This window comes from Crocuta crocuta, unplaced genomic scaffold, assembly GCF_008692635.1.
Source record: "Crocuta crocuta isolate KB4526 unplaced genomic scaffold, BGI_CrCroc_1.0 scaffold277, whole genome shotgun sequence".
NCBI classification, from domain to species: Eukaryota; Metazoa; Chordata; class Mammalia; order Carnivora; family Hyaenidae; genus Crocuta; species Crocuta crocuta.
This window is the reverse complement of record NW_027531912.1, coordinates 694,536-720,541: the sequence shown is the minus strand read 5'-3', so window position 1 is coordinate 720,541 and position 26,006 is coordinate 694,536. Positions and strand designations below refer to the sequence as shown.

The window sequence follows — 26,006 nt, the reverse complement described above, 5'->3', positions numbered from 1 at the left end:
GAGGATGTTGTAGGGAGGGAGGGGGGAGGGGTGCGCAGGGAAAGGAAGCGCCATGTTCACTATGACGGGTGACACTGGACAGAGACCTGAGGAGGCCAGGAATGAGCCACGCGGCCGTCCAGGGGAAGAGAAGTCCCAGATGCAGCAGCAAGTACACCAGGAAGGACGGTGCCCGGCACAGTGGAGAACAGCACGGAAGCCAGCGAACTAGGGCAGAAGGAACGACGCAGAGAAGGAGACGCAGGGAAAGGGTAAAGGAACCCAGATCATACAGGAGCTTGAGGCCACTTTAAGAACTGGGGCTCTTGTAAGAAAAAGTGGGGCCACAGGGGGACCATGGGCAGAGAAGGGACACGACCTGGCATCCTTCCAGAAAAATCACGGACAGCTGCATGGAAAAGAACCCATGGAAAAGACAGGGTGGGAGCAGAGGGCGGGTGGCCAGCTAGTCCTTTAACTCAGAGATGGCAACTCAGTTCTGGGCCCGGTTTCCGACGGAAGAGCGTGCAGTGTAGGAGAAAGAGAAGAGAACGGCTGCAGGGTTGCGGCTGGGGCATCTGGGAGGTCGGCCGCCACCACCTAGGACGGGGACGGCCGGGGAAGGGAAGATCAGGCGCTCGCTTGGAGACATGCGGAGCTACGACGTCCAGGGGCCAGTCAGACAGACCAGACGGTGCACCGGGCGTCCAGGCTGGGATTTACGTGAGGGACAAGGCATGAAACCACAGGAGGTCTTCAAGGGGGACAGGACGGCCTGCCTGCCGGGTGGCCTCCACCATTAGGCTAAAGAGGAGGCAGCAAGGCGATCAGCGAGGTGAGAGCGAAACCCAGAGCCCAGGTATCCCGCAAGTAAAACGAACCAAGGTTCTAACGAGTCACGCGCTGCTGACAGCCAAGCCACAGGAGCGCTGAGGACCGCCCGCGGGGCTGCCATGGGGGGAGGCGGAAGACCCAACAGGAGCCGTTTCAGAGCAGCGGTGTGGGCAGAAGCCTGAAGACGCCTGTGCAGACAGGACAGGCGCGCAGTGTCACCTGGAGACAGCTGAAAGAGAGGACGCTCGCGAGGAGTTTTGCTACAAAGGAACAAATACGGTTGTGGCTGACAGAGTAAGAGGCTGAGCGATTTTACGAAGTAACAGCAAGCGTGTGCACTGAGGGCAAGACTCAGCAGAGCGGAGAATGGACGGTGTGAGACAGAGAAGCCAGAAACGCGGGAGCAGGGCTGTAGGCGGTGAAGGGGTGAGGCCTGCGGTCTAAGCAGGGCTTCCCCGTAAGCACGGAGAGTCCATCTGAGGAAAGGGGGGGAGCAGAGCACATGGGCTCGGATGCCAAGGCGGCACCCAGGGTAGCGTCAGGGAGAAGTTCTCGGCCGTGTGGAGAGCAGGGTCTTCCTGGGTGAGCGGGGCCACGGGCAGGAGGCCTGAGAAGAGGGAGAAGGAATGGGATGGTGCTCTAGGAGAGCGGGGGAGACGGGGGAGAAAACAGCATGGAAACAACACAGGTCCGCTTGTGTTTCATGCTCACGATTTTAACATGACTTCTCCCCATGACATTTTTCTTCCAGCTAAACTGAGTTTTATGGGCACAAAGATGAAGTAGGCAGGAAATGCCAGGCCTGTCGTCTTGAGAAAAGGCAGCAGAGAACGGTTAAGATGGCAGAGGAATAGGGCGACCCTAAGCTTGCCTCATCCCTCAAACTCAGCTAGAAAAACACCAAATCATTCTGAACATCCAAGAACTTCATCTGAGGACTGAAAACACAGAGCTTCATTTCTACAAGTATAAAAATGACCACCTCATGGAAGAGAGAAGCTGTGGAAAGCTGATTTGCGGGAGAAAAGAGCTGCAGGCATTGCAGAAGGGAGGGAGCCCGGATTATCTACAGAGAAATGAGACAGAGAGAGAGAGCGAGAGCGAGAGAGAACGAACAGGCACAAGGGACTGCACAAGAAAACTCTTTCCCAAAACCACTGACTGGGAAAACGAGAGGAGTTAAAATACCACAAGTATTTTATAAACAGTAGAGCACAAAGTCTGAAGGCTTCGAGGTCCACTCTGTTGACAGGGTCACACTTAGCGGTGCTCCAGTGGGGAAGGAGCGCAGAGACCTGGAAGTGAGCAGCGTGGTCTGAAGACGCCCTGGGTCGCATGGAGAGCAACAGTTCCCACTCCTGGCTGTGCACCTGGGAGATGGCACTGTCTCTCCAGAGACAAAGACCCTGTGGCGCCACTGACCTGCCCTGTTCACCAACATGGAACAAAGATGCCGGCTAAGGGCAACGGTGCTTGGGGCTGGCTCCCTGCTGTGCTTTAGCACGAATTCCAAGATGCTGCACAGTCGCGTGACTGTTTCCTGGGACAAACCAGCCCCCAGCCACAGCACAGTGAGACCCGTCCCAGAGGATCAGCATGGACCCGGGTTTGGAGGGGGTGGGGGGCTGTGTTTAGAGTTTTGAAAACCAACTGTGCCTGAGATAAAACACAGGAGTGCTGTGCGGCCTGGCAGACGGACGGCTCAGACACGGGGTGAAGGCAGGGATCTGAGTGAAGCTGAGGACAGGAGAGGTAACTGTCTGTCCTTCTGTGAGGGCTTCCTGAGGAGTGACGGCACAGGTCCCCTGCTCTGGAGAGGAGAGCAGGGCCATGCCATCTGCACCCCGTGCAGTCCACCCCCATCAACAATGACTGACCTCAGAGAGAAAACGAGGCTGGAGCTTCTCGCATCAAGTCCCGTCCCCTTGCACCTTGCAGGTGCATCTCCACTTGGGCAAGTTCACCTGAGAATGAGCACAGCACGCCCCGCCCCCAGAAGACCGGCAGAAACCCCAGGCGCACACCAAGTCTACTGGGCGCTGAGTGCGCAAACCTTCAGCTCTAGCGCAAATAGAATCCTTCAGGGTTTTTTCAGATCCAGAATAAGCTATTTAAGCTTTTATTTTTTTAATATTTTTATTTATTTTTTTTAACACTTATTTATTAAAAAAATTATTTTTACTGTTTTATTTCTGAGAAAGAGAGAGAGCGTGAGCAGGGGAGGGTCAGAGAGAGAGGGAGACACAGAATCTGAAGCAGGCTCCAGGCTCTGAGCTGGCTGTCAGCACAGAGCCCGACGCGGGGCTCAAACACAAACCGTGAGATCATGACCTGAGCTGAAGTTGGATGCTTAACTGACTGAGCCACCCAGGCGGCCCAACATTTATTTATTTTTGAGACACAGAGCAGGAACAGATGAAGGGCAGAGAGAATGACACACATACAACCCAAAGCAGGCTCCAGGCTCTGAGCTGTCAGTACAGACCCTGATGTGGGGCTCGAACCCACAAACCAGGAGATCATGACCTGAGCTGAAGTCAGGAACGCTTAACCGACTGAGCCACCCAGGTGTCCCTATGTTTTTATTTCTTATTGTATTATTATTTTGTTGTTGTTGGATCTTCTCTTAACAAGCAGACCCAAACACACCTAGGATCTAGCTTCTCTTTTTTATTTTGACCTCCAAGATGACAAGACAGAGGAATTCACCCCAAAAGAAAGAACAGGAAAAAGTGAGGGCCAGGGATTTAATCAAAAAAGACATAAGTAAGATGTCTGAACTAGAATTAAAAAAACCTCACAATTATAAGAATACTAGTAGTTGGGCTTAAAACAGCATAGAAGACACTAGAGAATCCCTTAACTGCAGAAATAAAAGAACTAAAAACTAGTCAAGCTGAAATTTTAAATGCTATAACTGAGGGGTGCCTGGGCGGCTTAGTCAGTTAAGCACCAATTCTTGTTTTGACTCAGGTCGTATCTCACAGTTTTGTGGGTTCGAGCCCTGCTGCTAGCACAGAGCCTGCTTGGGATCCTCTCTCTCCCCCTCTCTCTCCCCCTGACCCCCTCATTCTGTTTCTGTCTCTCTCAAATAAACTTTAAAACATAAAATACTATAACTGAGATGTAAACCCAAATGGATGCCATGACAATAAGAATGAAGTAGAGGAACAGATCAGTGATACAGAAGATAAAATTATGGAAAATAATGAAACTGATAAGAAGACAGAAATAAAGGTACTGGATCATGAATGTAGACTTAAGGAACTTGGAGACTCCTTAACGTGTAATAACATTTGTATCACAGAAGTCCCATAAGATGAAAAGAGAGAAAAGGGGGCAGAATGTTTACTTGAGCGAATTATAGCTGAAAACTTCCCTAATCTGGGGAAGGAAACACATCAAAATCCAAGAAGCACAGAGAACTCCCATTAAATTCAACAAAAGCCAGCTATCACCAAGACATATCACAGTCAAACTCACAAAATACAAAGACAAGGAAAGAATCCTGAAAACGGCAAGGGAAAAAAATCCTTAACCTACAAGAGAAGACAGATCAGGTTTGCAGCAGATCTGTCCACAGACACGTGATGGGCCAGAAGGGAATAGAAGGATACATTCAATGTGCGGAGTGGGAAAAAAATATGCAGCCAAAAATACTTTATCCAGCAAGGCTGTCATTCAGTATGGAGGGAGAAATGAGTGTCTCAGACAAGCAAAGACTAAAAGGAGTTCGGAACCACTAAACCAGGCCTATAAGAAATATTAAAGGGTACTCTTTGAGTGGGGGAAAAAACACCAGAAGCAAGGAAGACTAGAAAGAACAGAGAATACCACCAGAAATACCAAATTTACAGGTAACAGAATGGCACTAAATTCATATCTATCAATAATCATACTGAATGTAAATGTACTAGATACTCCAATGAAAAGACATGGGGTATCAGAATAAATTAAAAAGCAAAGCCCATCTATATATTGTCTACAGAGACTCATTTAGACCTAAAGACACCTGCAGGTTTAAAGTGAGAACCATCTATCATGCTAATGGATGTCAAAAGGAAGACAAAGTAGCCATACTTCTTTCAAACTAAATTTTAAACCAAAGACTATAACAAGTAAGGCAGAAGGGTATTCTATCATATTTTAAGGGGTCTATCCAATAAAAATATCTAACAATTATAAATATTTATGCCTCCAACTTGGTGGCACCCAAATATATAAGTGAATAACCAACATAAAAAACCTCACTCAGATAGGAGAGGAGGCAAGATGGCGGAGAAGTAGGGAGCTCCATACATCTCACTCGCCCCCATCTCTCACACGGAGAAGGCCTGAAGCCATAGGAACCCTTACAGAATCCTGGGTTTGGGAGGAAAATGAGACAGAGTCTGCTGACAAAACCTTATAGCGTGAGTGCAAACTGGAGAAGATAGAAATGGGCCAGGACCTGAGACACGGAGGGAGGGGAGGGAGCCTCCTTTGCGGGGAGAGTGTTGAGTCGAGGGGAAAAGGAAGAGCGGCTGAAACTGCTCAAGGAACTGTCCCTGTCCCTGGAGAAGAGAAAAAGCCACAGCTTGGGATACAAAGGGAGCAGTTTCCAGCTGTCCAGCTGACCTTGAACCGGATACACTGGTCCCAGGCGATGCTGGGAGAAACTTCTCCTCAGCCTGACCCGGAGGGGAGGGGAAGCGGGGCACCTGAGGCTGCTCTGCCGCTCTTCCGGCCCCAGTGGGGAGGCAGCTTGAAACGGCTCGGGGGGACTCGGCCTGCTGGTTTCAATTTCCGGCGGTATCACTGGGGCACGCGGACTAAGATCTGGAAGCGAGGCCTGGCTTGGGATATAGAGCATGGTCCACCTTGGCTATCCCGGTGGCACAGGGAGATCAGACCCAAAAGAGTGAGTTGCAACACTTGGTTCGAGAAGGGATTGGGGTGCCACCAGTTTTCTCCCCACAACCACCAAGGCGGGACCTCAGGGAGCAGCCTGTGAGACACAGTGGAGGCTAAGACCCGCCTACACCAAACCACGCCCATCCCCGCTAGAGAGCTGTTTGGTTTTTTGTTTTTGTTTTTGTTTTTACCAGAGCCCAGGGCAAGATCAACATGGATGCACAACCATGATTAATTCTAGATTAATTCTTTCTTTTCAGATATATTTTCCCTTGTCTCATTTGTATCCCTCCCCTCTGCTGAACTGGGCACTCTGGTCACTGGTTTGCTTAAAAAGTCACATTTAATCCATTCTCTAGATGTATAGTGTATACCTCCACCAATACCTTTCTATCTCTCTGGAGTAATCAGACTATATAGTTTCTCTCAGTAACATTATCTTTGTTTCTTTCTCCTTGCCTCTTACCATATTCTCCTCTTTCTCTGAATTAAGCCTCTTAGTCTCTCTGCCTGGTTATATCTCTTCCAATTTCGCTTCCTCCCCACCTTGTCATTTCTCTCTTTGTACATGCTGTTCAATCAGCACTGCATACACCCAGCTCTTTATCTGTAGCTGGGATTTCTGGTTTTATGCTTTTAGACAGTCCTTTGTCTTTTGGGTATTTTTCTTTTCTTCTTTTTTATTTCTATTATTTGTTTTTCCTACTTCCTCTCCCTCACCCCCCCTTATTTTTCTTTTTCCCTTTCAGTTTGCTTCTTTGTTGGATTTGTCTGTGCGTTTGTGTGCCTTTGTTCCCTGTGTGTTGTCTGTTTTCTTTTCCAGGGCTACCTCAAGAAACAAGCCAAAGTACACACGGTGGAGAGTCCCAAATACCACTCTGAGTAGGGAAATAAAATAACCACAGTCTCAACAAGAGAGGCTAAGAGACATCATTCAAAGAACAATTCCTCAACGGACAGGCCCTGGAGAGCCAAAGAGCCCTCTTTAATACAGCAGTACCCGCAGGTAAAGAGTGTACAACAAGCTTTAAAAACTAACAAGAGACCAAAGGGAAAAAAAAACACAACTAACAAAGAGACAGAAAGCTAACCAAAATAACAAAACAGAAGAACTCACCTCTAAAGAAATTCCAAGAAAAATTGACAGCTAAAGAACTGCTCAAAACAGATCTAAGCAACATAACAAGAATTTAGAACTATTAGTCATAAAATTATTCACCGGGCTTGAAAAAGGCATGGAAGACATCAGAGAAGGTATTGCTACAAAGACTATGGAGCTTAAAAATAGTTGTGATGAATTAATAAATGCTATGAATGAGATGCATAATAAAATGGAGGTGCCTAATGCATGGACTGAAGAGTCAGAATGGAGAATAAGTGATTTGGAAGACACAATTATAGAAAAAGAGGAAGCTGAGAAAATGAGAGACACACTAATCCAAAACATGAAAGGAGAGTTTGAGAGCTCAGTGATACAAACAGAACAATATCCGTATCATAGGAATTCCAGAAGAGGAAGAAAGAGGGGAAAGGCGCAGAAGGAGTCTTTGAACAAATTATAGCAGAGAACTTCCCCAACTAATCTGGGGAAGGAAACAGACGTTGAAATCCAAGAGGCACAGAGAATTTCCCTCAGACGTAACTTGAATCAATCTTCTGCATGACATATCATAGTGAAACTGGCAAAATATTAAGGACAAAGAGAAAATCCTCAAAGCAGCTAGGGAGAAAAGGGCCCTAACATACAAAGGGAAACCTATCAGTGTGGTGACAGACCTATCTACTGAAACTTGGCAGGCCAGAAAGGAATGGCAGGAAATCTTCAATGTGATGAACAGAAAAAATATGCCAAGAATCCTCTATCCAGCAACCCTGTCATTCAGAATAGAAGGAGATAAAAGTCTTCCCAAATAAATAAAAATTGAAAGAATTCGTCATCACTAAACCAACCCTACAAGAAATCGTAAGGGGGACTCTAGGAGGGAAATGTTGCAAGGAACACAAGGTACCAGAGACACCACCACAAGCATGAATCCCACAAAGAACACAATAACCCTAAACCCATATTTTTCAATAATAACACTGAATGTAAATGGACTAAATGCTCAAATCAAAAGACATAGGGTAGCAGAATGGATCAAAAAACAAAATCCATCTATTTACTGACTACCAGAAACTCATTTCAGACCTGAGAACACCTTCAGATTGAAAGTAAGGGGATGGAGAAATGTGTATCGTGCTACTGGAAGTCAAAAGAAAACTGGAATAGCTATACTTATATCAGACAATCTGGACTTTAAATTAAAGACAATAACAAAGGATGAAGAAGGGCATTTTATAATAATTACAGGGTCTATCCATCAGGAAGAGCTAACAATTACAAATGTCTACCCACCGAATATGGGAGCACCCAAATACATAGAACAATTAATCACAAACAGAAACACTCTTATGATTAAGAATGAGCTAATAGCAGGGGACTTTAAGACTCCACCTACAGCAATGGNAAAAAAAAAAAAAAAAAAAAAAGAACACCCTACTAAAGATTGAATGGGCCAATCAGGCAATTAGAGAAGAAATTAAAAAATATATGGAAACAAATGAAAACGAAAATACATTCCAAACTCTATGGGATACAGCAAAGGTAGTCCTAAGAGGAAAGTACATTGCACTCCAGGCCTATTTCAAGAAATTAGAAAAAGCACAAGTACAAAATCTAACAGCACACTTAAAGGAACTAGAAGGAGAGCAACAAAAGCATCCCAAACCCAGAAGGAGAAGAGAAATAATAAAAATCAGAGCAGAAGTAAACAATATAGAATCCAAAAACACAATTGAACAGATCAATGAAACCAAGAGTTGGTTTTTTGAAGAAATAAACAAAATTGACAAATACTAGCCAGGCTTCTCAAAAAGAAAAGAGAGCACTCAAACAGTCAAAATCACGAATGAAAATGTACAATTTAACCAACTCCTCAGAAATATAAGCAATTATCAGAGAATACTGTGAAAAATGTTATGCCAACAAATTGGACAACTTAGAAGAAATGGACAAATTCTAAACACACACTCACTACCAAAATTCACATGGGAAGAGATAGATAATCTGAACAGACCAATAACTGGTGAAGAAATTGAATCAGTTATCAAAAATCTCCCAACAAATAAGAGCCCTGGGCCAGATGGCTTCCCTGGGGTATTCTATCAGACATTTAAAACAGAATTAATACCCATTCTTCTCAAGCTATTGCAAAAAATAGAAATCGAAGGAAAACTTCCGACAGACTCCACCAGAAGCCTACTAGAACTGATCTAAGAATTCAGCAAAGTTGCAGGGTACAAAATCAACATACAGAAATTGTTGCATCTTTATACACCAATAATGAAGCAATAGAAAGAGAAATCAAGAAACTGATCCCATTCACAATTGCACAAAAAAACCATAAATTACCTAGGAATAAACCTAACCAAAGATATAGAAGATCTGTATGATGAAAACTATAAAAAACTTATGAAGGAAACTGAAGAAGACACAAAGAAATGGAAAAACATTCCATGCTCATGGGTTGGAAGAATATTGTTAAACCGTCATCACTACCCAAAGCCATCTTACACATTCAATGCAATCTCAATCAAAATTGCACCAGAATTCCTCTCAAAACTAGATCAATCAATCTTAAAATTTATATGGAATCACAAAAGACCCCAAATAGCCAAAGTAATATTGAAGAAGAAAACCAAAACGGGAGGCATCACCATCCCAGACTTTAGCCTCTACTACAAAGCTGTCATCATCAAGACAGTATGGTATTGGCACAAAAAACAGACAAATAGACCAATGGAACAGAATAGAGAACTCAGAATTGGACCCAAAAGTATACAGCCAACTAATGTTTGACAAAGCAGGAAAGAGTACCAAGTGGAAAAAAGACAACCTTTTTAACAGATGGTGTTGGGAGAACTGGACAGCAACATGCAGAAGAATGAAACTAGATCATTATCTCACACCACACAGCAAAATAAACTCAAAATGGATAAAGGATCTGAATGTGAGACAGCAGACCATCAAAACCCTAGAAGAAAAAGCAGGAAAAAACCTCCTTGACTTCAACTCAGCAATTTCTTACTCGACACATCCCCAAAGGCAAGGGAATCAAGAGCAAAAATGAACTACTGGGACTTCATCAAGATAAAACGCTTCTGCACGGCAAAGGAAACAATCAGTAAAACTAATAGGCAGCTGACGTAATGGGAAAAGATAGTTGCAAATGACCTATCAGATAAAGGGCTAGTATCCAAAATCTATAAGGAACTCATCAAACTCCATACCCAAAAAACAAATAATCCAGTGAAGAAATGGTAAAAGATATGAATAGACACTTCTCCAAAGAGGACACCCAGATGGCCAACAGACACATGAAACGATGCTCAGTGTCCCTCATCATCAGGGAGATAGAAATCAAAACCACACTGAGATACCACCTCACGTCGGTCAGAGTGGCTAAAATGAACAAATCAGGAGACTCTAGATGCTGGCAAGGATGTGGAGAAATGTGCACCTTCCTATTCTGTTGGTGGGAATGTAAGGTGGTGCAGCCCCTCTGGAAAACAGTGTGGAAGTTCTTCAAAAAATGAACAATAGAACTCCCCTATGACTCAGCAATAGCACTGCTAGGAATTTACCCGAGGGACACAGGAGTGCTGATGCAGAGGGGCACATGGACCCCAATGTTCATAGCAGTACTCTCAACAACAGCCAAAACATGGAAAGAGCCTAAGTGTCCATCAACGGACGAATGGATCAAGAAGATGTGGTTTATCTATACAATTGAATACTACATGGCAATGAGGAAGAATGAAATCTGGCCATGTGTAGCAACCTGGATGGAACTTGAGGGTGTTATGCTGAGCGAAATAACTCAGGCAGAGAAGGATAGATACCATATGTTTGCATGTATAGGTGGGTCAGGAGGAAATTAACGGAGGACCATGGGGGAGAAGAAGGGGAAAAATAGTTGGGGAGAGGGAGGGAAGCAAACCATGAGAGACTCTTGAATGCTAAGAACAAACTGAGGGCTGATGGGAATGGGGGGAGAGAGGAAGGGGGGTGATGGGTATGGAGGGGGGAACTTGTTGGGATGAGCACTGGGTGTTATACAGAAACCAACTTGACAATAAACTATTTAAGAAAAAAAAATTCTTCATCATAATTTTTCATCATATGATGATGAACCTCATTCATCATAATACAACAATAGAGACTTTAATACACCACTTACAGTAATAGATCATCTAAGCAGAAAATCAACAAGGAAACCACAGCTTTCAATAACACACTGCACCGGATGGGCTTATTTAGAACATTTTCTCCTAAAGCAGCAGAATACACATCTGTTTGAGGGCACTATGAACATCCTCCAGAATAGATCAGAAACTGGGTCACAAATTTGCCTTCATCTAGCACACAAAGACTGAGATCATACCATATGTAGTTTCAGACCACAATGCAATGAAACTTGAAGTCAACCACAGGAAAAAATATGGAAAGACCACAAATAACATGAAGAACGTCCTACTAAAAATGAATGGGTTAATCAGGAAATTAAAGATAAAATAAAAAAGTACATGAAAGCAAATGAAAATGAAAACACAGCAGTCCAAACCCTTTGGGATACAGCAATGGCATTCGTAAGAGAAAAGTATATTGCAATACAGGCCTACCACAAGAAGCAAGAAAAGTCCCAAATACACAACCTAACCCTAATCTAAGGGATCTAGAAAAGGAACAGCAAGTAAAGCCTAAAGACAGTAGAAGAAGGGAAATACTAAAGATTAGAGCAGAAATAAATGATACTAAAACAAACAAACAAACAAACAAAAACTCCAGAGAACAGATCAATGAAACTAAGAGCTGGTTCTTTGAAAGAATTAATAAAAGTGATAAACCCCTAGGCAGACTTATCAGAAAGAAAAGAGAAAGGACCAAAACAAATAAAACCATGAATGAAAGAGATCAGAAACCACACCACAGAAATACAGACAAGTGTAAGAGAATATTATAGAAAATTATATGCCCCAAACTGGGCAATCTAGAAGACATGGACAAACTCCTAGAAACATACAAACTACCAAAACTTTTAACAGGAAGAAACAGAAAATGTGACCAGACCTATACCCAGCAAAGAAATTAAAATCATAATCAAAAATCTCCCAACAAACAAGAGTCCTGGGCCAAATAGTTTCCCAAGGGAATTCTACTAGACATTTAAAGAAAAGTTAATATATATTCTCCTCAAACTGTTTCACAAAATAGATATGGAAGGAAAACTTCTAAATTCATTCTATGATGCCAGCATTACCTGATTCTAAAACCAAACCAAGGCCCCACTAAAAAGGAGAATTACAGGCCAATATCCCTGATGAATCTGGATATAAAAATTGTCGACAAGATACTAGCAAATCGAATCCAACAGTATAGTAAAAGAATTATTCACCATGATAAGTGGGATTTATTCCTGGGCTGTAGGGGTGGTTCAATATTCTCAAATCCATCACTATGATACACCACATTAATAAAAGAAAAGTACAAGAGCCATACGATCCTCTCAATAGATGCACAAAAAAGATTTGACAGAATATAAGATCCATTCTTAATAAAAACACTCAACAAAGTAGGAATAGAGGGAACATACCTCAACATCATAAAGGGCATCTACAAATGACCCTGAGCTAATATCATCCTCAATGGAAAAAACTGAGAACTTTGCCTCTACAGTCAGGAACAAGACAGGTTTGTCCATTCTTACCATTAGTATTGAAGCACAGGACTGGAAGTCTTAGCATCAGCAATCAGACAATGAAAAGAAATAAAAAGCATCCAAATTGGCAAGGAAGAAGTCAAACATTCACTATTCACAGACAACATGATACTCTATGTAGGAAGACTCCACGAAAAAATTGCTAGAATACGTGAATTCTGCAAAGTCACAGGATATAAAAATCAACATACAGGAATCTACTGCATTTCTATATACCAATAATGAAGGAGCACAAAAAGAAATCAAGGAAGTGATCCCCATTTGCAATAGCACCAAAAACTGTAAGATACCCAGGAATAAACCTAACCAAAGAGGTAAAAGATCTGTACTCTGAAAACTATATAACGCTTATGAACAAAACTGAAGAAGACACAAAGAAGTGGAAGAGCATTCCATGCTCATGGATGGAAGAACAAACATTGTTAAAATGTCTGTACCACCCAGAGCAACCTACACATTCAATGCAATCCCTATCAAAATACCACCAGGATTTTTCACAGAACTAGAACAAATAATCCTAAAATTTGTAGAGTCACAAAAGACCCCGAATAGCCAAAGCAATACTGAAAAAGAAAATCAAAGCTGGAAGTATCACAATCCCAGACTTCCAGCTATATAACAAAGCTGTAATCACCAAGACAGTATGGTACAGGCACAAAAAGAGACACACAGATCAATGGAACAGAACAGAGAACCCAGAAATGGACCCACAAACGTATAGCCAACTTAATCTTCGACAATCAGGAAAAAATATCCAATGGAAAAAAAGACAGTCTCTTCAACAAACAGTGCTGGGAAAATTGGACAGTAACATGCAGAAGAAAACTTTTTGGAATTGCATAAATAAATAAACAGCTAGAGTTTGCAGGTATTAATAACGGGGAGGAAAGAGGCCCGAAAGCTATGGAAAACATCAAATATAAGATAACTGAAGCAAATTTCTACTACAGGACCAGTAAGTCAGACCAATAAGTGAAAGAGAAATGTAACTATTAGAGAAAAACATACAAATGTAGCGCTGAGAAAGAATGGGTGAGCAAGTGCTCTACCCAAAGGAAGAGTGCAAGATTTAGAGTTAGTTTAGGGGCCTTCAATTCATATAAATGTACAGAACTAACAGTACTACTTGGTATGTGGGGCATTGAACAGATCAGCAACATGACACTGGTGGATTTCCAACTCTTGGCTTAGTAAGTCATTGATGGCATCATTGTAGTCTTCCTTCTTCTTCTTCTTCTTTTTTTTTTTTTTTTGGAAGACTTTAGTAAGAAAACAACTGATATCTTTCACTCTAAAAGTCAAAACTACAAAAAATGTTCTTCATGTAGTATCTCAGATTATTTTTGGAGAGAATGAATGTTTAGTATATCGATATGCAACTTCTCTTTGACACATCATATAACTGAGATTCTTGCTGGACTGTCATCCTTGCTAAATTACAAAAGTATAAAGCAAAGAACTGGCATACCTGTATTTCTTCACGTTCTTTTTTATCTGGAAAAGTTCTTGCAACTGTAGTATACTTTTCAAAAACTTTGCGTTCCTTTTGTAGCTTCCTCATTTCCTCCTTTTTAAACTCTTCTATCCGAGCCAGTTCTTTTGCTTTCTGTTGTTCAAAGTCTGTAATTTCTTTCCTAAAATGACCAAACCATGTTATCACCTAAAGGGACCAACTTAATGGCATAATCAACATGTAGTACAAAATGGAACACCAGGGACAGCCTGGAATGGAGGAGCTGCTGGTCTTGCTGAATCTGTCTTCAATCCATCGTACTGAAAACTGTCAATTAATTCCATGAAGCATTCCTCCAATAAATATTCACTGAGCATCTGCTATGAATCAAGCACTACCCTAGGTACTGGAGAAACCACAGTAAAAAGCAAACATCCTTATTCCCATGAAGTTTTTCATTCTAATGGGAGAGACAGAGAATAATAAATAAGATAAAATATATGGCACATTAGAGAAGTGTTAAGGAGAAACATAATGCAAGTAATGAGGGTAGGAAATGTCAAGGAGATTCAAATTACGTACGGGATCATCTTGCTGAGATAATATTTGAAGTGAAACCAGAAAGAATTGAGAGAACAGCCACAATTATATATGGACAAAACAGCTCAAGAAGAAGGAACAGCGCAGCCAAAAAGCCCGGAGACAGGAATATGTCTGACGTGTCCAAAATCAGCCAGGAGGCCACGTAGCTAAAACAGAGTGAGCAAGTGACAGAACAGCAGGAAAAAGTGTCAAAAAGCAAATAAAACAGAGGGCCAGATGAATTCAGGTCTTACAGACCAGTGCAGGGACTTTGGTGTTCAGCTTAGGAGAATGTTGATCAGAGGAACTGTCATAATCCAGGTGCATTCCGTTGCTCTGTTAAGAACATACAGAGAGTGACACCAGCCAGATAGTGGAATAGGGTGTCCCCGGCTCACACCTCCCTACACAAACAACAATCTGGCCGCCATCCACAGATAAACTGCTTTTGTGGAAGCTCTAGGACCCAAGGAGGAGGTTGAGAAACCCCAGTGAAGCCTAAGACTGAGGACAGCCACTTTGAGAAGACAGTCCCATGTCCCAGTGGCAGGCTAACCAAATGTGGTCCTGGCTACAGGCCTAAAACAGCCCAGTCTGTCTGTAGGCTCAACTCCTGCCCCATCTGCCAAAGGACCCAGGAGGAGCCACGCCCAACTGTGTCCCTGGTAAAAGGCCCACAGACCTCAGTCATGACTACAAAATCTGAAACCGTCCTGTAACCTGGCTCCAGCCTTGCTCTATCACGGTGCTGGAGTCAGTCCTGCTCACCCAGGGACTCAGCAGGACACTGAGGAGCCTAGCAGGAAGATGCTCAAAAGCAGGCAGGAGCCATACCCATTCTGCACACTCAACAGTGGACTGGAAGCAGCCCCAGGATACAGCTTCAGCCCTGCTACACTGTGGTCCTAGAAGCAGGACCAACTAGGATCTGGTAGGAACCACACCCACCATGTTTCTGTTAACAGACCTGCCAATTAGGGACCCAATTAGTGGACTAGCAGTAGCCACACAACACCCCCACTCAACTCTGATCCTGGAGACAGACTGTCAGTCCAGGGATCCAGCGGGAGAAGTTCTTTACCTATCTGTAAAGACAGAAAGAGGTCTTTGCCCTTTCAAATGCAAAAACATTAACACAAGAATTAGGCAAATGTGACACCACCAAAGGAAATGAGTAAATTAGAGTAAATTAATAAAGCGCCAGTAACCAATCCCAAAGAAATGCAAATCTAAGAGCTGACTGACAAAGAATTCAAAATAATTGTTTTAAAGGGCAAACTACAAGAGAACACAGATATACAACTCCACAAAATCAGGACAATGATACCTAGAAAAAAAACCCCACACAAGTTCAACAAAGAGATAGAAATCATTAAAAACAAACGAACAAACAAACAAAAAATGCACACACACCATAATACTCACTTTAACTAAACAAATAAAACTTAAGGGACGCCTGGCTGGCTCAGTCAGAAGAGCATGTAACTCTTGGTTTCAGGGTCAGGAGTTCAAGCCCCATGGAAGGCGTAAAAAACTAAAACAAAAACAAACAAATTCTAGAGCTAAAGAATACACAACTAAAGTGTAAAATACAATAGAGAACTTCAACAGCAGACTTAATCAAGCAGAAGAAAGAATGTGAACTCAAAAACAGATAATCTGAGGTTAGCCTGTCAGAGAAGAAAAAAGAAAAAGAATGAAAAAGGGTGAAGAAAGCCCATGGGATCTATGGAGCACTACAAAGGAACCAATACACTCATTATGGAAGTCTCAGAACAAAAAAAAATGAAATCAACAAATCCCTGTGAAGACTAAGAAAGACAGAATACTCAAAATCATAAATAAAAGAGGACATGTTACAATAGATGCCCCAGAAATAAAAAGGATTGTATTATGAACAATTATATCCCTAAATCTGAATAATCTAGAAGAAACAGATAAATTCCTAGAAACATACAACCTACCAAAACTGAATCTAGAAGAAAACAGGAAGCCTGAACAGACCCATAAGGAGATTAAATCAAAAATCAAAAACCTCTCAAGAAAGAAAAGGTCAGGACCAGATGGCTTCACAGGTAAATTCTAGCAAACTTTCAAAAAATAATTAATACAATGCTTCCTGAACTTCTTCCAGAAAAAAGAAGGAACACTTCCAAACTCGTTTTATGAGCATAGAATTACTTGGACACCAAAGCCGGACAGTGACACCGCAAAAAAATTACAGCCCAGTATCCCTGATGAACATACGATGTAAAAATCCTCAATAAATACTAGCAAATCCAACAGCACATTAAAAGGATTTACACCATTACCTAGTGGGATTCATACCTGGACTATAAGGCTGGCTCAACATATCAAATCAATTAATGTGATGCCAACTGATGCAGCCACTGTGTAAAAATCTGGAATTTCCTCAAAAAATTAAGGATAGAATTAAAATTAATTATAGAATTACCATATGATCCAGCAATTCCAACCCTGGGCATACACCCAGAAGAACTAAAACTAGAGACCTGAACAGATATTTGTACACTGATGTTATCAGCATTATTCACAATAACCAAAAGGCAGAAACAACCTAAATGTTTAGCTGTAAGCCAAGAACTGCCAGGGATTGCCAGCAACATACTATGAAGACAGGATAAAAAACGTGGCTTCACTGGACACCTTGACCTCAGACCCTGGCCTCCAGAGCCATGACAAAATAAATTCCTGTTGTTGTTTTCTCTTTTTTATTTAAAAAAAAATTTTTTTTAAATATTTTATTCCTGATAGAGAGAAACAGTGTGATCAGGGGAGGGTCAGAGAAAGAGGGAGACCCAGAATCCAAAGCAGGCTCCAGGCTCTGTGCTAGCTGTCAGCACAGAACCTGACACGGGGCTCGAACCCACGAACCGTGAGATCATGACCTGAGCCTAAGTGGGACGCTTAACCGACCGAGCCACCCAGGCACCCCAAATTCCTGTTGTTTTAAGCCTCCTAGTGTGTGTGTACAGTTGATCTTGAACAACATGGGTTTGAACAGCATGGACCCACTCATAATCAAATTTTTATAGTACAGTACTATAAATCTATGTTCTCTTCCTTATGACTGTCTTAAAATTTTCTTTTCTCTACCTTACTTTATCATGAGTATATGTATATAACACATAAAACAAACTAGGTGTTAACCAACTGCTATCAGCAAGGCTTCCAATCAACAGAAGACTATTACGTTTTTAGGGAGTCAAAAGTTTTACGTGGATTTTCGACTGTGCAGGGGGTTGGAGCCCCTTACCTCTGCATTGTTCAAGGATGAACTGTACTTTGTTACATTAGCCCTAGAAAATTAATGCATTGGCCAAGGTAGCAATTGAAATCACAGCTCCAAAATGCTTTTCCAAGTTTCAATTTATGAACTCATCACTAAAAGAATTCCCCTTTTAACACATTTCTGACCACAATGGGTCATTTTAATTAAAAAATTCTTATGTGGTGGGGTACCTGGGTAGCTCAGGCTCTGTGCTGACAGCTCAGAGCCTAGAGCCTGCTTTGGATTCTGTGTCTCCTTCTCTCTCTCTCCCCCTCCCCTGCTCTCTCTCTCTCTTTCAAAAATAAATAAATGTTAAAAAATATATATAAATTCTTGTGTGGTAAAGGTATCCCTTCCTTTCCTTTTTATTACTGGATCGACAAAACTTGTTTCAAATATTCTAGATACAATCTTAAAGATAAAAGTGAATCACTGTACCTTTTCCCAACTTATATGCAAACTTACCTAAGTTTTTCCAAGGCACTTTCCCGTTCAACGCGAAGTTTAGCTAAAGATGTGTTCTCAGCTTTAAATTTTTCTATTTCTGTTTCCAATTCAATTACTTTCTCTCTCAAAACTTGAGATCGAGCACTGTCACCTATAAAATAGGCCATATAAACTGAACTTCACAAAAGGTCTTCAGCAGTAGAAACGACTTAGCTATTAAAACTCAGAGGCAAAAATATGGTAAACATCTGTGCTATTAAAATGCCCAAGAAACAGTGCCTCTAATAACAAAAAAAAACTATATTAACCTGACTTTCCAGATGAAACCAATCTAAATTTAAAAAAGACATTATTCAACTGAAGAGTAACACTCTAATAATGAATTAACATTACATATAAAAAGAAATCATTCTTACAACTATTAACTTTTCTAATAATGCTGCCTCTTTTTAATATTTGTTTGTTGGTTTGTTTGTTTTAGAGAGAGAGGGCATGAGCAGGGGATAGAGGAAGAGGGAAGGGGGGGAGAGGGAGGGAGGGAGACAGACAGAGAGACAGAGAGAGAGAGAGAGAGAGAGAGAGAGAGAGAGAGAGAGAGAGAGAGAGAGAGAGAATCTGAAGCAGGCTCCATGTTCAGTGTGGGGCCTGACAAGGGGCTGGATTCCACAACTAGGATCATTACAGGAGCCAAAACCAACAGTCAGTGGCTCAAATGCCTGAGCCACCCTGGCACCCCTCCTATAGTACTGCCTCTTAATAGAAGGATGACACTGAATGAGGAATTCTTTAAGAGTGATTCTCTCTTTTGCTTTATTTTGTAGTAGAATCTGAATATCTATATTAAAGCCTCAAGAGGGGCGCCTGGGTGGCTCAGTCGGCTAAGCATCTGACTTTGGCTCAGGTCATGATCTCGCAGTTCGTGGGTTCGAGCCCCACGTCGGGCTCTGTGCTGACTGCCAGCTCAGAGCCTGGAGCCTGTTTCAGAGTCTGGGTCTCTCCCTCTCTCTCTGACCCTCCTCTGCTCACGCTGTCTCTCTCTAAGAAATAAATAAGACATTTAAAAAAATTTAAAAAAAAAGAATTGTTTTAGTTTGTTTTGATTCAGTTAAGAGTTCTATGGAAATAAATATGTAAATTAAGAAACATTAAAAAAGAAAAATCATTCAAATAATTTAAAAAAACTAATACATATATTTTTGTCTTTTTTGATAATAGCCAATATTATAATAACTATGTATGGTGACAGATGGAAACTAGATTTATCATGGGATCATTTGGTAATGTATAAAACTACTGAATCACTATGATGTGTACCTGAAACTAATATTGATACTGTACATCAATTCTACTTCAATTTAAATATGTACATACGAACATGACTAAGTAATTCCTAAGACATCTAAAGCAATAATCAAAACCAAAATCAAAGTTTACTCTCACTAATCCTAGAAATACAAATTAAGACTTTTTTTCACATAGCGAATTTGCTATTTCAAAGAGTAAAATAGCCAATACTTCTGTTCTTCCACTACCTTTTGGAAAAACTGATTTCTGCACAAAAATATGCACTGCAATGTTATTTCTAATAGTGAAAAATAATTTAAGTATCCAACATTAATGAAATTTTATATACCTGCTCAAAAAAGATAAGGTAAGTTTTTTGTTTTGTTTTTTTAACTTGTTTTTAAGTTTGTTTATTTTGAGTGAAAGGGTGGGGCAGCAGGGGCAGAGAGAGGGGGAGAGAGAGAGGGAGGGTGGGAGAGAGGGGGAGAGGGAGGGAGAGGGGAGAGGGAGGGAGAGGGGGGAGGGAGGGAGAGAGAATCCCAAGCGGGTTCCACACTGTCAGCGCAGAACCAGATGCAAGGCTCAAACTCACAAATCCTGACATATGACCTGAGCTAAAACCAAGAGTCAGATGTTTAGCTGACTGAGCCACCCAGGTGCTCCAAAAAAGGTAAGTTTATTTTTTTAAGTTTATTTATTTGAGAGAGACAGAGACAGCACGATGGGAAGAGGGGCAGAATGAGGGGCAGAGAGAGAATCCCGAGCAGTCTCCATGCTGCCGCACAGGGCCCAACACAGGGCTCAAACTCACAAAACCGTGAGATCACGACCTGAGCCAAAAGCAAGAGTCTGAAGCTTAGCTGACTGAGCCACCCAGGTGCTCCAAGATAAGTTTTAACAAATGTCTGTACCATATTAAAAATACAAAGGAAAAATGACTGGAAGGAAAAATCCCAAAATGATATCACAGTCACCTTTGGATGGTTGTTGTAAACCTTTTTCATTTTATACTTCTTAAGCTTCCAAACTTTCTGCAAAAAGTACTACTTTTAAAATCAAAGTATTTTTTTTAAATAGTTTAAGTTAGGGGCACCTGGGTGGCTCAGTCAGTTAAGTGTCCAATTCTTTCCCTTTTTACCCATGTTTATTTATTTATTTTGAGAGGGGGAAAAAAAGAGCACACACGTGGGCAGGTGAGGAGAGGGGCAGAGAGAGGATGAGACAGAGAATCCCAAGCAGGCTCCTCCCTGTTGGCCTGTTAGGGCAACCCCATGAACCATGAACGCATGACCTGAGCTGAGATCAAGAGTCCGACACTTAAATCAACTGAGCCACCTAGGTACCCCAGGTGTCCAACTCTTGATCTCAGCTCAGGTCTTGATCGCAGGGTCATGGGTTCAAGCCCTGTGCTGGGCTTCACACTGGGCAAGAAGCCTACTTATACAGCTTAAGTTATAATTTATATTTAAAAGGACCTGTGCTTTGTGGGCCTTCAGAGTTTACTGTATGATATAATGGGAAGGAGTTTTCCAACATAAGTTTTAAAAGTCCATCTGTACAGCCATTAAATGGAATGAGGCATATGTGTATGTGGGAAAGAACAATCTCCAAAATTTATTATAAGGTGAAGTATAGTATATAAAAAACTTGTTTTCAAAAGGTGTCTGGGTTGCTTAGTCGGTTAAGCGTCCGACTTCTGCTCAGGTCACGACATCACGGTTCGTGAGTTTGAGCCCCGCATCGGGCTCTGTGCTGACAGCTCGGAGCCTGGAGCCTGCTTTGGATTCTGTCTCCAGTCTCTCTGCCCCTCCCCCGCTCACACCCTCCCTCCCTCTCTATCAAAAAAATGAATAAACATTAAAAAAATTTTTTAAGTATTTTCATTTGTGTAGAAAGACTATCTACCCACTCACGCATACACTTTCATATGCACAGACCTTTTTAGAATATACAAATGAATGAGTATGTAAGTTCCTCTAGGAAAGGGAACTAGGAACCCAAATCTAGGAAAGAAAGGAAACTTCAATTTTACTATATTTCTTCTTGGTCCTATCTAGCAAGTTAGTGCATGAGTAGTAAAAAAAAAAAAAACAGAAAGAAAGAAAGAAATTAAGTAAAAACAGTCATTTTAAAAAGTGTACGCACAAAGGTTCACCTCACAGTGATACAAACCACAATTTGGATACTGTGGTTACAAAAAAACTTTTGTTACCTCAATTTATAATGAAGTAATTAATGTTACAGCCTTGAGAATAAGACAAAGGCTTAAATTTGAAAAACCTGAAATCACAACACATCCGTATCTTTTGTACTAGCGGCTATTACATTATTAAGGCCCACAAATCAAATTTTAACAATCACCTACTTGGACTTCTACTGAGCAACTAGAAAGATTAGGATTTTAAACGTTTGGATAATTGCCCCCACTGAGAAGATAAATGTTAAATTTATTAACATTCTGATACCTATTTTATAATGCGGACTTACCAGGCGGTTGGTCTTGACTTGGGTTTAACTTGGGTTCATTTCCCAAGTGTGAATCTGACTTTGGTTTCAGTTTCAAAGCAGGAAAGAATTTCATCATGAGATCTGACGTAGGAGGAGGGCTTGTGCTCCTACTGGACTTCCTCAAGTCTTCTCCCTTCCTGACTGGTGCAACTTTCCTTTTCATTGTTTTGTCTGGTACACATATTTCATTCTTATTAGGGGAGGCTGTCTGAGGAGCCCCATTAGTGGCCTCAGTCCCAAGAACAGTATCATGTATAAATGAATTCTCTTCAAGGTCAGTCCAAGTTCTTTCATCATCAAAGTCAATGTTACTCATACTCACAGCTGAGGGTCTTCTTGGGGACTCAGACACTTTATTTTTCAAGCTTTCTATTATGATAGACTCATCACTACTGTAATCTTTATCAGACAAATCTAAATCAACATCTCTCCTTTGATCTTCTTGAGTTCCGGCATCCCAAAAAGGCCCCTTCCCATCACAGACTTGTGGACTGTCCTCTCTGCTGCTGAAACCCCTCTCTCTATCAACGGTTGATGGTTTTATGGTAACATCAAGTTGTTCCTCGGAGTCGGTGCTACTGTCACTGTCCATGGCACCTTCGTCATCACTTCCATTCCACGGAGTCTGATTTTCAGAAGTGCTAGTCTGGAATGCTTTCCTAATGACTTTACAAGACTGCTCCCTATATCCTTCAGGTGAGGACACTGATTCAGGCTGTTTGGGTGAGACCTCACACTCCCCCACATTTTCAGGTTCAGTATAGTCTGGAGCCTCATTGTGGTTACACTGAATAACAGGATCCAGTGCCACGATCTTCTCCTGCTGTACGGCTTTGACAGGGGTGGAAGACAGCCGGTGCCCTTTGCAGATCTGCTGGTCCCTCTCTAAGATTTTCAGTACAAATGAGGAATTACTGGAAAATGATATTTCATCAGCAGCTTGTTCCAAAAACAAAAATTCATCTAACTCCAAATTTTCCTTTTCCTTTTCTCGTTCCCAATTTTCTAACTTTCTCTGAAGAGAAATGTCAAGAGAAGATTCTGACTTTTTCAAGGTCTCATTTATTGGGTTCTTAGAAGCCACGCAGCTGACCAGCCCAGCTGAAAGAGGAAGTCTGTCTCTACCTGGTGTCTTATTCCCAACTTTGCATCCAATATCACAAGGTTTTGCACACTCGGGTACATTTTCTCTATTATTAGATTCAACTTTTTTTTCTAATTTGATCTGGTCTTTAAATTGCCCATCACATTTCTTCCCTGCCGGTATTTTCAATCCTGATGGAGAAGGACTTTTCCTGTTGTTACTCTTTAGCACTTCTGGCTTCTGACTAAGCGTGACAAAACCACTGTTGCCCTTAGTTTTATTGTTCTTTTTAACAGGAGGGTTCTCTGTACACAGTTCTTTATTTATTAGAGTAGTTTTCCGCTGGAATTGCTGTCTATCCATTTTAAACATAGGTTGGTCCTCTGAAATGCTCTGATTAGGCGCTAATTTACTTTCTCTCCCTTTCTGAGACTTAGATTTAGCATTAGTAAATCTAGCTAAACCTTCTCCTCGTTTCAAGAATGGTTGTTTTGGCTTTGGTTTGATTAGCAATGATCCTTCTGCTTCCTAAAACAAAGAATATTTAAATTAATTCTGGTATATCCAAGTTATCTCAAAGTCATTTTTAAAGCAGATTATAAATAAATCTCTAAAGCCTCAGCTAACTTAATCAAAATAGTGGAGATGCCTACCCTTAGCTGTTTTCGTTTCAGTTCTTGTTCTTCCAGTCGAATTTGTTCTTCTAAGTAGTCTTCAAATGTCTGTTTCCTTTCTCTGATAGCAGCTTTAATAGGCCTAATCATAAAAATAAAGTTATTTAGCATGCGAATCAAGGTGTGGTGACATCTGCCTTAGTGTGCCTGACAGAGACACCCTGACTACACTGAGAACTGTCTTCAAAGTCACAGACCTCGTATAAGAATCCAATGAAAGCTTCACCTACCACATCCCCCCAAATACAGAAATTTACAACACTTTACGCATGATTTGAGAAACAAAGACAAAAACAAAAATCCTTCTGAAGTCCATTTATTGCCTCTAGATTATTTAACTTTTATATTTTGAGGGGCTCCTGGGTGGCTCAGTCGGTTGAGCGTCCAACTTCGGCTCAGGTCATGATCTTACAGTTTGGGAGCTTGAGCCCCGCATCAGGCTCTGTGCTAACAGCTCAGAGCCTGGAGCCTGCTTTGGATTCTGTATCTCTCTCTGCCCTCCCTCACTCACACTCTGTCTCTCAAAACTGAATTTTAAAAATTCATTAAAAAAATAAATTATTAAAAATAAAATATATTTTGAAAATACTTCACCAAGTATGTACTTTCTTTAAGAAAGATCCTTGACAAGGGCACCTGGGTCGCTCAGTCGGTTAAGTGCCGACTTCAGCTCAGGTCACAATCTCACAGCTTGTGAGTTCAAACCCTGCGTCACGCTCTGTGCTGACAGCTGGCTCAGAGTCTGGAGCCTGCTTCAGATTCTGTGTCTCCCTCTCTCTCTCTCTCTCTCTGCCCCTCCCCTGCTCACACCCTGTCTCTCTCTCTCTCTCTTAAAAATAAATAAACATTAAAAATTAAAATTAAGGGCACTTGGGTGGCTTAGTCAGTTAAGCGTCCGACTTTAGCTCCGGTCATGATCTCACAGTTTGTGGGTTCGAGCCCTGTGTCGGGCTCTGTGCTGACAGCTAGCTCAGAGCCTGGAGCCTGTTTCAGATTCTGTATCTCTCTCTCTCTCTCTCTCTGACCCTCCCCTCTTCATGCTCTCTCTCTCTCTCAGAAACAAATAAAACATTAAAGAAAATGTTTTTAATAAAAATTAAAAAAAAATCCTTGACAATGTAAACAGAGCAATAATCAGAAGTCATTTGCCCATCCATAACATATATTAAAATATCAAATATTTAAGAAAATAAGAAACAATCTCAATATTGATATTTTATTTGTCATAAGATTTTTAAATTCTGTAACTAAACTTACCCAATTATAATTTATAAGTGACACCAAAAGTGAGACTCAGTATTAATTTGTTTTTGTCTTTGCCAAATAGGACTTACCTATTTGAGAGAAAATTAATTTTATCTAGATTTTTTTCTCTTTGGTGAAAAAGTTTGCTCAATTCCTCCAAAACAATGCAAAGCTACCTGAACTGATATATCCCTCCGGCCACTGTCTGTTGCTGACAATATATGATAAGTTGTAGCTTCAACATTATACTTAAAAGCATATTCAAGCAAAAACAAGAAAACCATGGGTTTTTAAAAAGAAAGTGCTCTACCATAATAGCCGGCTGTTACATTAAACTGTCACACTTATTTCTCTCAACACAGATGATACCTTTCTTCAATATTAGCCACTTCTGAAGAATCGCCAATTTTTTTTAAGTTCACATCTTTCCCTTCCTGATTAGCTTTAGTCACTGTTGTCACTTTCTCCCAACATGGTAAAATACCTTCTCCTAGGATAAAAATTACAAACAATTTAGTTCCAAAAATAAAGAATAACATCTTAAAAGCTGCAAATTTTATAAGTTACTATGCTAAAATAACATTTATCAAAAGTAATATATGCCAAAGATTTTAGAACCTTCAAGGATTTCTTTACTATGGCTTCTTTATATGACTTTTTAATATGATTTCTTTAATATAAGATAAACTACAAAACCCTAATTAAAACAGGACACTCTTCACAAGGTTAATGTTATGAAAAAATATGGGCTTTTCTAAAATTTTTTTTTTGTTAGTGTTTTATTTATTTCTGAGAGAGAGACAGCATAAGCAGGGGAGGGTCAGAGAGAGAGGGAGACAAGAGAATCTGAAACAGGCTCCAGGCTCTGAGCTGTCAGCACAGAGCCCAACGTGGGGCTCGAACCCACAAACTG

General features: G+C 41.2%; 1 protein-coding gene across 4 annotated transcripts in view; it reads right to left on the bottom strand.

Moving 5' to 3' along the window:
- Positions 1 to 26,006, bottom strand: part of CPAP (centrosome assembly and centriole elongation protein) — a 68,252-nt gene that overhangs the window by 24,303 nt on the left and 17,943 nt on the right. For all 4 annotated transcript variants that reach the window (XM_077774733.1, XM_077774732.1, XM_077774734.1 and 1 more), the window contains 5 exons: positions 25,463 to 25,583; positions 23,828 to 23,930; positions 22,070 to 23,702; positions 18,317 to 18,449; positions 13,993 to 14,158 (listed from right to left, as the gene is read on the bottom strand). In XM_077774733.1, the coding sequence (XP_077630859.1) occupies positions 13,993 to 14,158; positions 18,317 to 18,449; positions 22,070 to 23,702; positions 23,828 to 23,930; positions 25,463 to 25,583 (2,156 nt within the window). The remainder of the gene's footprint in view (positions 1 to 13,992; positions 14,159 to 18,316; positions 18,450 to 22,069; positions 23,703 to 23,827; positions 23,931 to 25,462; positions 25,584 to 26,006) is intronic.